Source organism: Trypanosoma grayi, assembly GCF_000691245.1.
Source record: "Trypanosoma grayi strain ANR4 Tgr_287_V1, whole genome shotgun sequence".
Classification (NCBI taxonomy): domain Eukaryota; phylum Euglenozoa; class Kinetoplastea; order Trypanosomatida; family Trypanosomatidae; genus Trypanosoma; species Trypanosoma grayi.
The window spans coordinates 1-12,267 of NW_008825906.1; the positions used below are offsets into that span (position 1 = coordinate 1).

The 12,267-nt window shown below is 48.4% G+C and overlaps 4 protein-coding genes across 4 annotated transcripts; all 4 read right to left on the reverse strand.

Moving 5' to 3' along the window:
- Positions 1–35: 35 nt before the first annotated feature.
- DQ04_02871000 (WD repeat and FYVE domain-containing protein 3-like) lies at positions 36–9,077 on the reverse strand (the record flags this gene model as incomplete). The annotated part of the gene is made up of 1 exon (XM_009312295.1): positions 36–9,077. One exon carries the CDS (start codon positions 9,075–9,077, stop codon positions 36–38), a length of 9,042 nt encoding a protein of 3,013 aa, XP_009310570.1.
- A 303-nt stretch (positions 9,078–9,380) lies between these two features.
- On the reverse strand, positions 9,381–10,493 carry DQ04_02871010 (mannose-1-phosphate guanyltransferase; the record flags this gene model as incomplete). The annotated part of the gene is made up of 1 exon (XM_009312296.1): positions 9,381–10,493. The coding sequence occupies one exon, from the start codon at positions 10,491–10,493 to the stop codon at positions 9,381–9,383; it is 1,113 nt and encodes a 370-aa protein (XP_009310571.1).
- A 269-nt stretch (positions 10,494–10,762) lies between these two features.
- DQ04_02871020 (methyltransferase-like protein 21B) lies at positions 10,763–11,512 on the reverse strand (the record flags this gene model as incomplete). Its single annotated transcript, XM_009312297.1, has 1 exon — positions 10,763–11,512. One exon carries the CDS (start codon positions 11,510–11,512, stop codon positions 10,763–10,765), a length of 750 nt encoding a protein of 249 aa, XP_009310572.1.
- A 114-nt stretch (positions 11,513–11,626) lies between these two features.
- On the reverse strand, positions 11,627–12,265 carry DQ04_02871030 (hypothetical protein; the record flags this gene model as incomplete). The annotated part of the gene is made up of 1 exon (XM_009312298.1): positions 11,627–12,265. A coding segment is annotated over one exon (639 nt), but the record flags the coding sequence as incomplete, so codon positions are not given.
- Between the last annotated feature and the right edge of the window lie 2 nt (positions 12,266–12,267).

Sequence of the window (12,267 nt, forward strand, 5' to 3'; positions counted from 1 at the left end):
GATGACTCTTTCAGATTGTGGCGTTGCCCTTGAAATTACCATACTTCCGTTTGACTTTCTGAGAATATAGGAATAGTGAGAGAGTGCACTTCTCCCTTTTCTGTACCGGCAGCAATGCACTCACCGTCCCACATGATGGCGGTGATGGCCGAATCGGTGTCAACCACTGATGAATAAAAATTCCGAATGGTGTATAAAGATGCGGATTCCACGGCTTTGACGGCTTCGACGGCCCAGAAGCACAGAGTGCCATTGCCATGTCCGGCGAGGAGGATGTTGGCGTTGCTGTGACTCTCGAAGTTAAGATACTCCACGGAACGCATAGGTGAGACCACGCCCTCAACGCATGGGCCTGGATTGCCCGACCTCTGCGTCAGTTTTGAGATTCTGCTTCTCACATCTACTAGCGTCAGAACCGTGCCATCACTTGATAGTTGCAGCAGATGGTACTCAGTGGCGATAAAGTAGTGTTTTCGCTGTTCGTCTCGTGCTATATTCTGTACGCCGCCAGGTTCGCTAACAATATCGCGAATACAAATAGAAAAGCACAACATTGCATTCGAGTGGGACACGTGCCAAACAGAGACGAAAGGATTTTCCCCGCAAACGACAGCGAGATGGCCACTTCTCCACATCTTTAACATATTCACTGCTTTCCGCTCGTCCCCATTGGAGACGTGGAGAAGCATTGACACACAGAAGGGTCCGGTTGCCGAACCACGGCTGAAAACAAAGACCACTCCTTTATTCGTTCCTAAACAGAGGATTCCCCCTTTCGTGGATGTACATATGGCAGTCGGCTCACCTCGTCCATACCGTGCAACGCCAGGTAGAGCACACACCAGTGTGGGTTCTTGAAAACAGTGACAGAAGAGTTCCTTTGTGATCTGGTTGTAGACACACATCTGAAGCGGCGATGTTGGCAGGAACAGACAGTACTGAGTAGAAGCGGCTATACAGGAGTTTACCACGCTCAGTGACATTATTGGAGCAGAGTTGTCGATGTTTTCCCAGGGAAAGTAGACAGGCTGTCGTCTACGGGAGAGTTGTTTCACGTTGGCCATGAAGTACTCTTGTTTAGAAACTACCGCTGTTGCCTGCAACCTTTTCGCATGTGACGCGGTGAATAACTGCTTTGGCGTTTGACCGAAGCTGGCGGCTGACGCCACAATTGCCTTGCGTGCATCGTCGTCGGAAGCTTGACTAATGGCGCGCTCCACGCCCTGTTTGTAGGAGAGGTGGTGAAACACATTCAGTGCTCCTACAGCTTCTTGTCCGCGCTGTTTGCAACCGAACACAAGATCAATCCAATTGTGCAACTTTTCACTCACGGCATCGCTCTCCAGAGCAAGCACATGAAGGTGAAGGAACTTCTCCACACTTCCTCTGGACCATTCAGGCAAAATGACATCCCCCAACTTGATGCTGTCACAACGGGTCCCAAGTTCTGTCTGGTTTTTGTTCAGGAATATTTCGCATGACGAAAAGAACTCAGGTATCAACTCCTTCACGTCACCAGCTCCACTGCAGCTCTCCCAGGCCTCTGCAATACTATGGAAGAGGCGATCTGCAATGTCTAGTTTCCCTCCTTGGTACCGTTTAGACCACTGGGTAAAAGGTTGCAAGCGAATCAGATAATACATCACAATGGCACTACTGCTGTAATGAGTGCCATGATGAAAAGGCGGCTGTGTGGCATCCAGCCATTCTTCGTAGCGAGCACGCAGCTGCGCTGCCTTAACAGGTTTTAGAGCCCCCACAGGCTTCGCCAAGTCGCGGTAGATACCCGCATTTCCCAAATCAATCGTTGGACTTCTGTAGTCGTTAAGCACCCACGGCATAACAGGATACTGGCTGATGTCTGCAACCGTCCTCCCGGCGGCGTCGTTTACGCAAAGTAAGTACTGCCGGTTACTAATCTCATGCCGAATCCACCGCTTCGTCAAACCGGCTAAACGAGATTCCTTGAGACTACTTGTTTCAACTTCCACATGCGGGGCCACACTCGAAATGATGGATCGCAGTTTTTCTCGCGCGGTTTTTGAGAATGAAAGTTCGTCGTCAAGTGCCACAACGAAGTATCTGTCACCGTTTTCGAGCTCAAATTCTAAAGCAGTGGGCATATGTTGGAAAAGCCGTTGGTGTAGAGTTTGCACATTTCCAAGAAAAAATCGCCAGATACGCGTTGGAGAACTCTGGAGAGATGACTCGGAACACATCAAGCGGAAGTACTGTGAGTAGCGAAAGGCGGCCTTTGTGTTTGTCACTGCCTCCCCAAACCGCACCGGCAAAATGCGTCGTATAGCATCATGAACAAGAGTAGATTTCATAGAAGACCTTTTGACCTTTGTATACCGTCGGCGTTGCGCAATAACGATGTCTCCGTCTGTTGTCACTTCGCTGTTATTCATTATCACGACTTCGCCATTAGTCACAAGTAAAACACAGATAAGACACTCGTTGCCTACAAGATAGTACACGTTACCAACAAAGAGGATGCTATGATAGGGCACCGGGTCGAGTATGCGATGGAGAACTGCCGCAGCTTGGACTCTGAGGCCACACTCCAATGAAACTGTATCCTGGAGAGTGCTCCGCATAGGAAGACAAGCGAGTGGTGAATACCGTACGTACAAGCTCATATGGTGTCCACCCAAATCGTTGAGGTCTTCGCATGTGCAAAAACATGTGTAACCGATAGCACCACTAGGGTGCAAACACAGAGCCTGCGGTTCCCCCGCCACACCACCACCCTGTGGCAACATTTGTTGCTGTCGTGTCGGTTCACCACACACACTCCTGTGCGTCAGGAGTGCTGGGTCCACAAAAGTAGAGGTGTCGTTAAATTGTTTCCAGTTCAGATGTGTCGCGCTGCACATTTCTTGGCACGCTTTGAGAAACTTAAAGCGCTCATGGCGGTGCTCTGATATAGAATGCCGTATCCACCGGAGGTATTTCCTTCTTTGCATGTTCCATTCGGCCGTGTGGTACGTACACTGCACTGTACGCAGGCGGCTTTGAACATCACCACGGCGTTCAAACAACCAGACGAGGAATTTCACCCTATCCGAGTCTGGCGACGCAAGCAGATGGAATCCACCCTGGAGGTCAACACACCCTTTTCTGGTCAAAACGGACTGAAAAGCTGGGGAACCTTTGTTTACCGAAATGAGTGTTTGCCACACTTCGGCCAACCTTGCGGCTGTTTCTGAAGTAAGTGCAGACTCCGCCGACAGAAAGGTCTCAGAAACATCCAAAAGCCGCATTACAACAAAACCCAACAATTCGGCTGATGATATCGGAAGAGTGAAGATAATGTTACGACTGTCATACATTAGTTCAATTACAGCAGCCGCCTTGGATTCACCCTCCTGATAGAATGACGGTGCCATTATGCAAATAAGCCATTCAGAAATTAAATGCTGAAGCAACTTGGTATGTTCAATGCCCGAACATTTTTCAAGCAGGAATCGTATGAAATTCATCACAGCAGCCGGAGGTATAGCTGCACCACTCTTCAGTCTGCTTATTAGATACTGCGCCACAGCCACCATGTTCTTCAACACACACTCAGTTGCCTCACCATGTGAGCTGCCATTCACAATATTTGTGAGCGCTTTTAACCACAGACGGCATACAGTCGCACAGTACGCAGACTCCGCTGTATTCCCTACGCCATGAGGGAGGACAGCAAAAGCCCGGTGAAGCGCAAAGACAAGTTTTGACACCATCTCAATCTTATTTCCCCGCCTCTCGCCTTGGGTCTTCAAGGTGAAAGCATACCTCCTGATATGTGCAAAGAAGAGGATGCGACATACATCGTATAGCTGCTTCCTTGCAATGGGCAACAAGATGTCCACATCGCAGTTATGCGGCCCCATATTTTCGAAAGCGTCAGCAGCATCACCCAATACGGCCACAGCATCGTAACCATCATCTGTGCTTCCAGTCTTTACTTCTTCTTCTTCTTCTTCTTCATCGTCACCTTCATCACCTGTAGAAGCATGCACATCATACACCTCTGAAGTCGCAAACAAGCCCTCCTGGTTTTCCAACGGGCCATCCATCCCTGACGTAATGAACAATAGCAGGAATACAAAGTCTATTGGGTTACACACCTGCTGTGAAAGATACAGTGTTTTGGACAACACAGTATATTGCATGTAATTCTCCGCAATCCACCGCACGACAGAAGCGACAAGCTTTCCAACATCATCCACATTAATTAATGCCCTTTCAGAGAACAAACCCGTAGACGCTGCTCTTGGTGCCATACGTTGTGGGGATCGCAGCCGAATGCAAAAAGCAACAACAATGCAGCTGCGTCGCCATGGCGAAGACTGAGAAACGCATTTCGCTCTTGCCTTTACAGCCGCGTAGTACAGGCTACATGTAACACCGGCGTAGTTCACCACAGGTTCACGGTGCAATAAAAGAACCGCATTCCTCCCAATGAGCTCCATAAGCAGGCTTAGAAGGGATGGAACCGCGGCGCTGGTGTCTATGGCTAACGACGGATGCACTAGATGCTGTGGCCACTCTTGCATTTTCCACTCATGTCCCATGAAACCGTGCAATAAAACGGATGATACATCTACTTGATGAGAGTGATGCCGCAAATTATCGCATAGCAGTAATATCATGTCGCCGAAGCGTTGCCTAAAGTGAAGTTTCCTCAAGTAGCATACGACAAAGAGGCGCAGCGACATAGATACTGACACCGGGTGCGACCACCTATTCGTCATTGTGTGAAACCAGCATCGTGGTACAACGCTTGAGAGTGACTCGACAAACTTCTCTCCATCTCCAGAGAGAGACACCGTGCACGCATCGCACAGAACTTTCAGAAGGAGGTTACGAACAAGAACGATATGCTCAAACCCAACTAAAGGCAGTTTAGATACCAGTCGACCAGAAACCACACCGAAATCCTGCTCCACCGGGACTGTTGACGCGCACAAAGCTAGAATATCACCCAGTGCTGCCGTGTTGTCAGAAAGGCACTGCATGTATTGTGCCACAACATCAATGGCAGACATAAGCAGATGTACAGGAAGGTATTCACGTACGAGGCCACACAAAAAACCATTAAAGAAGTCACAGTAACGGAGCCGCAGAGCATTTACCACTCTGAATGGGTTACTCGGCCGAAGAAGGGCATCAAAGTGGAATAAGATACACTTCTGCGACGACTGTGGGAGACATGAGACGATCTTCCAATTAAATAACACATGCTCCATGGGTGCCGTATGGAACAAAAAAAGGTTGCCACTACCGGGCATTTCGGTGACACACATCGAAAGAAAGGCCTTCATTCCCTCTTCGGTGCCCAGATATACTCTTGGGAGGCGTATAACTTGCGACATCACCTGACTAGCAAACATCGTTAGTCTAATGTCAGCTATCCCTGTCACCGCGCTGAAGCAAGTGGCGATGATCTTCAATGTAGAGACGGCCACCCCCTGCAGTATTTGCATATTGGTGTTATCATTGTCAACTTTCAGAGTATAATAAAGATCGGTAATGGCAACGAACCAGCGCATCCACTCATGAGGTGCTCCGTGGGATATCAGAGTCGTCGGTACACTACTCCCTGCACCTAAAGGCTCACTGTGTGTTCCATACAACTCGAAGTGCGACAGATCCCCCTTCAATACTCCATTCCGAAGCACCCATTTTTTGTTATCGAGAGACTGCAGTAGGGGCGCATCTACCAAGACAACTGCTCGAGCGTACAAAGACAAAAGCAACGAGGCCTCCGGAAATGGAGCAATTCGAATTATCTTCGAGTTCACGAGAGAACCCAGTGTTCCACTGCGCTCACTGGCTGATATGTATCGGAGCATCTCGGACTTCAACAGTGTGGACTCCAATGCGCCTCTTATTCCTGAACAACATCCCTTAAGAGACTGCGGTGAGGCGCAGTACAAGGATAGTATCACCTCATCATCTAATGCCGCACCAAACACATAAAATGACAGAAGGCGCAGTTTACATCCCTCTGCAGAATTTCCACGCGGAACACCTACTGTACAGAACAACTCCTGACAATTGTCCGACAGAATTCCAGCCACGATTGCTGCCGTCGTGGATGGTGTGACAAGTGCCGCCGGACCCGCTGCAACGTCGTGTGTGAATATGCAAACCCCATCAAAGAATACCTTAAAACGCGAAGAAAACAACTTCCCACATTGATAGCTGATTGACACATGCTTCCAATCACCTGGTTTGATAAAAGGAAGAGCAACTACTTCCGGTGCTTCACCAGTTAACGAGAACGTCAAAGCTGACCTCCTGCGCAATGTTTCAATACTGAGCGAAACCAAAGACGTTTTACCATTTTCAGGCCATCGCAACTCCCACAGCGGTAATACCGGGCAGATGTCTTTCCCCTCGCATTCGTCCCAGAACACCCACAATGCAACCGTGTAGCCCTCGGAAGGGGACAAACGAGAGCTTCCTGCATGTAACACTCCTTGCACGCCACTGTCTTCAAGCATTTCGATAAAGTCATGGAACTCATCCCCCGTGTTATGATACTTTTCAACGGTGACAGGTAGCCATGCATCTTGAATCTTGCGAAGATGTTCAAGTGTATAATTCCTTTGTGGAGGAAAAAGCACACCGAGAACTTCTTCCCCGGCAACATCGGCCACATACGAAAGGAGGCTGCATAAACCTTGCTTCGTCACAAAGGACGTGAACTGCTTGTCATTGATTGGCATACCATATCGCTTTCCAAGAACAGCCAGAAGCTCCTTTAGTTCCGCCGCCAGCCCACCTGGCTCGCTCTTGAGTTCTGACATCCACTGCGCAAAAACACCAAAAATAAATGGGTGCTCGAACCTGCAAAAAACCGGTACAAAAAATTGTCTTACTTCCGTGCAACACGAGCGATCAGGTATTACCGCGTTTGCGCCCAAATCACTAACAAGAGCCAGATTGCGTGAAGAGCCGTAGTAACCACAACAAATATCAGTCAAAAGTTGTATCATCCACGGCGTTCGCAGCGGCACAACCACAGAAGCAACCACACTTCCCGCTTCACTCCATCGCAAGTACTTTAACATTAATGCTAAAGAACTTCCAATAAGATGTACATCCGTCTCGAACTGTGTGCTTTGCTTTGCTCCCCGAAGAAGCGAAAGGCAGAGGTAGACACCGTTGCCCTTGATCGCGGCTATAGCGCATTTCTCGTTTTGCAAAACAGACACAAATAGGCGCAGGAGTACAGTCGTCTGCGGCAACCACGGGTCATGCGCACTCTTTTCCACCAACTCACCCATGAGGACAGCAACACGACGGCTTGTCATTCGTACCATTGAAAAGAAGAGTTTCTTTAACACCGTCACTACCTCTATACACCCAGAAGCATGGGCACGTAGCAATATATCTAGGATATGGCGAGGACCCTCAATCTTATCCAACACAAGTACGAACGAACTTGATACCAGGGCCGACTGAAACAACCGTGCCGCACTCGAAATGTGAGTGAAGACAAGTGGCTCTTTCCAGTCATGTATCGATGCTAATTCTAACAGCGTCCATTGTAGTGCATCATGAAGAAAACAAGTGTCAGCTGTGTACTTACTCTTCGCCACATACAAACTGAGGAAGTCCAATACTGCTACTTTCACTTCTACGTCTGCCTTCGACCTTTCGTTAAGCGCTTTCACAAGACTAACGACCAGTAATGAAATATCCATATGCTGTGAAGATGCTTGCAACAGTTCCAAAACACGGTTTATCTGATGGATCCTAAGTGACAGCAGATTCTCTATACAAGAATTTAGCACAAACAAGGTCAACTCATTATCCACACCATCCATTGAAATTAAGCGGAAAAGAGAATCACCACAGGCGTCCACCGCTGTTGCTGTGGAGGCGCAGACAAAAAATCCGACTATACACTCAACAGCCTCACGGCATGTGATGGGGTTGACCCGCGACGACTCAGGAAAGACACCGGCGCCCACGGAACCAACAAGGCGTTGAATTTTGCTCAGTTGCGATGGCAAAACAGTTGAAAAAAATCCTACAACATTTTTCCTACTTTGTGTTGGATTTCCCCCACTTTTATTTCCGCGGATGGCGGTGGCGAGAACCTCAATGCATTTAAACAGCCTCATTACAACCTCCTTGCACAATGCCATCGGCTCCTGTAAGGAGAGGATGGTAGAGAGTAAAGCACCAAAGTCGATGGTTTCATTCTCAGGGTACCCGAAAACATTTCGAATGCATATCAGACATTCCATACAGCTAACAAGGCTATGCAGACGCCCACTCTGTTCTTCCAATGAGTGCAGAGTAGAGTGCGCCGCAAGCAGTGCCCGTTGAAAAATGATATCCTCAGCAACATCCGTTTGGTCTTCGCATAGGGGGACCGATTTTGCTCCATCCTTTAGTATCAACTGCACAATCGTCAAGAGATTTTCTGACAGCTCCACACCGGAGTCAAGGTGATTTGAGAGTGTGATTTCAAACGTCCCAATAACCGTACGTAACACCATACTCTGACGCATATCAGACAGCAGCGACGGAGCGTGTTCAGAACACGTCATGTAGTGCCGGACTGCATTCATTGTCTTTACGTCAGCCGAAAGCAGACATACATCGATTTTTTCCCCTCCAGAATCCAACATAGAGCGCACCGCAACGCCATGCACTTGGACAAGCAATAAGGGAATGTGATACGCTGCGACCGCGCCAAGCACCTTGCCGAATCTGCTTGTCTGGACAACAGAGGTGTTGTAGAAACTCTGCGTTCCCATTATGTGCAGCACTGATACGACTCTCGAATAACTAGCACTTTTCATCAAAGAAAGGACATCCTTACGCTCGTTTAAGCTGTGCAGCGCTGAGCTAATAACAGAGGCGAGACATTTGCACAGCACCATGGCAAGTTTAACACCATCGTCAAAGACATTCTTGAACGCGATCGCCTCACTGTGGGGGCACTCATTCTCAAAGTTTGCCAGCAAAACAGGTAACAGACTGAATTGGCGATCCCCTGGAGACGCATTCAGAACGTCTCGCCACCGTTTCTGTAGGGTCGCTAAAGTGGCCGCCTCGTCCATTAGGCCCGTCTCTTTCACGGGTATTTGTCTATACGACTACGGGGTCTTCTCTATAGGAGGAAGGGGGAAAAACACTTTTATCTTCGTATGTGTATACACATATATACATACAGGCATATTTTTTTATTTTGAAATCGTAACCAACCAACGAAACATCACATAAGTAACTCCGGAACTCCACCCCTTCACACAGAAAAAAAAACAACAAGACACATCACCGTTTAAATAGTCCCCTTTCTCCTCGTTTTCTACCAAAATGTATTTCCCCAAATAAAAAAAAATTATTTGGAAAACTCTTCAACGTCAGATGATAACCTCCGGTTCGAGGTAGGACTGAGCAATAGTCTTATTTGGGAGCACATTGACACCGTTTAGAAACAACTCGCTCCTAACCTCCACGTCCTCTCCAAGAACCGCATTGTTGACAATGTGGCACCAAGATCCGATTCTTCCCTTCCAACCAATTATGCTTGAATCAATCAAAGTTCCTCCACCGATGGTGGTGTTTTCCAATACAGCAGAGCGTACGATACGACACGATGGCCCAATAATGCAGCCAGGACCGATGGTGGCGAAGGGACCGATAACACATCCGTCACCGATTTTCGCGGTGGGGTGGATCATGACGCAACCGTTTACACTAAAATGGAGCTTTTCTCGTGAGCCACTTGTGTTGCACAATTCTTCTGACTCTCTTTTGGTACCAATGAGCGACTGAAGGTACTTGGCAATACCTTCGATATAATCTCTTGGAATTCCAATATCCATCCAAAAACCCTCGAGATTAAATGCACAGAGTTGCATCGCGCTTGCCATCTGAGGAAATATTTGTGTCTCAATGGAAGTCTTCTCAACCTTGATTCGGTTAAGGATACTCTTGTTGAAAACATAGATGCCGGCATTGATCTTGTCGCCCACAAAGTTTTTCGGCTTTTCCACGAATTGATCAATAACTCCAGTGGCCTCGTCAAAAACGACCACACCATACTTCTGCCACTCCGTTACTTTGGTGACAGCAATAGTTCCTTCTCTTCCATGTTTCCGGTGATATGAAAGAAGTTCACGAAGCGGGAACCTGCAGGTTATATCGGCGTTAAGGACAAAGAACGGCTGATCATCCTGAAGAAGGAATTCACGAGCAAGAGCCAAAGGTCCAGCCGTTCCGAGGGGCTCTTCTTCATGAGAAAAAACAAACGACACTCCAAGTTCCTTCGACCAGTGGTCCATGATTTCTTTCATTGCATCGGATCGGTACGCAACAGCCAGAATCACCTCGGTTACTCCTGCGTCACGCAGTGCTTCCACTTGGTGCACGATCATCGGCTTATTGCAGAATGGCACAAGGGGTTTTGGCATTGTGAGAGTAAGCGGCCGCAGCCGGGTACCATATCCCCCGACAAGGATCAGAGCTCGCATTCCTTTAGAGACTTCACCGTGCCGTCTTTCCTCAGACATCCTTGCTATATTTTTTCCCTTTTTGGGAGGTGGACTTTGTATATTATTTTTGGGAGCTTGTAAGTTGTGCAGCTTTGGCGGCGAAGTAATAATAATAATAATAATAATAAAGACATTCGATAAAATTAAAGGAAAATGAAGAAATAAAGATGGAGCGGGATATTTTGTCGCTAAAAAAATTACAATTATGATATAGGAAGGCACAAAACCCTGGATGCCAAAGGAAAGCATCAGCACTCCACTGTCCACATGTATAACTTCAAGCCGTCTGTCTCCATCAGCACCCGGGAATTAAAACCGAAGGTGGCCGGCACGTCGTCCAACTCAACTTCCATCCTCTCCGAACGGGCCACACTGGCGCACAAGAACACACCCTCCGAGGAGGCACGCGAGGAATGAAGCGCTCTTTTTGCCGTCTTTAGCCCCGCTTTGAGAGTAGCATTGAAATAGAAAATATCACTTCCGATAATTATGTCAAAGGCTTCCACATTTATCACTCTTTTGAGCTCGTCAACAGCCTCATCGGATCCCCAGCGAAGCAGTCCTGCGCTGCAGTTTCCAAGGCAACCTTCCTCAATACTCAGTTTCAGCATAGCCATAGATACTAAGGAGCAATCAGATAGCACTACCTTTGCCGCGTATGCCGCAGCTGTAAAGCCAACTATACCAGTCCCACTTCCAAGTTCCAGCACCTTTTTGCCGCGAAAAAGGGCGCTGTTTCCCGCTATCCAACGCGCGAACGGCGCGGCGGCGGGCCACTCAAACTGAGGCAGCGTTTCCCTTTCTAGCAACGTGGCGTATGGATTTTCATGCGGGTTGAGGCAACTAGAATCTTTTCGCACAAAGAACATGCGACTTCCTTCGACTCCAGGCAAAGGTCTCCAAGTGAAGCGGCCATCTTTGAGCATAATGGTACTCAAATTTTCGATATAGAGGCGATTCTCTTCCACATTTTCTGCAGAATGGATCCAGATACTCATGGTACCTACCTAGAATGAAAAGGAAACGCAGTAGTCTGACCGCGACGACCTCCATGCATGAGCAAAATGCCACAATACAACAAGAATTATATATATAACCACGCATGAGATCTTTTAATGCGATGAAAAATCTTGTGACGGCTCAACACGGTCACCACCAAAGCCCCTTCCCCGGTGATGCAGACGATGGCGGCCGCCACTGCCTCGCCCGCCGCAATAGCCACGCCCTCCACTCCTCCCTCGGCTGCCTCCTCCACTCCTCCCTCGGCTGCCTCCTCCTACTCCTTCTCCTCCTCTACCCCTGTCTGCACACATCACTGGCTTGAAGGAGAGACTACTTGCCGCAGTGTTGCCCAAACGCAGGGGTTGAAAGCGTGGCGCTGCCTCCAGACCCGCACTAGTTTGATAGGGTACGTCGGCTCTATTCTTCCTGGCAAGAAACTCCCTTTTGAGCTGCTGCACTTCGCCACCGAGAGGTAAAACACATGTCTCCGTCATGATAATAGCACCATTTCTCACCTCCGCCTTCTCTTTTATAAGTAGTTTCTCCCCAGGGATAGGAATGGTGCGGAATACATGAAGCGTAGAGAGCTCAATGGCAGGGATCTCAGTATGCCCATCACTAAGCACAAGACGCAAAAGACGTGTGTTGGTATCTTTTTGTAGCGCCGCACCAAGTGCCGCTTCTTCTGCACTTGCATCGGCGCAAGGCCGAAGGGGTTGTGTGGCGTCCCTTGAGCTCTGCACTTGGAGTA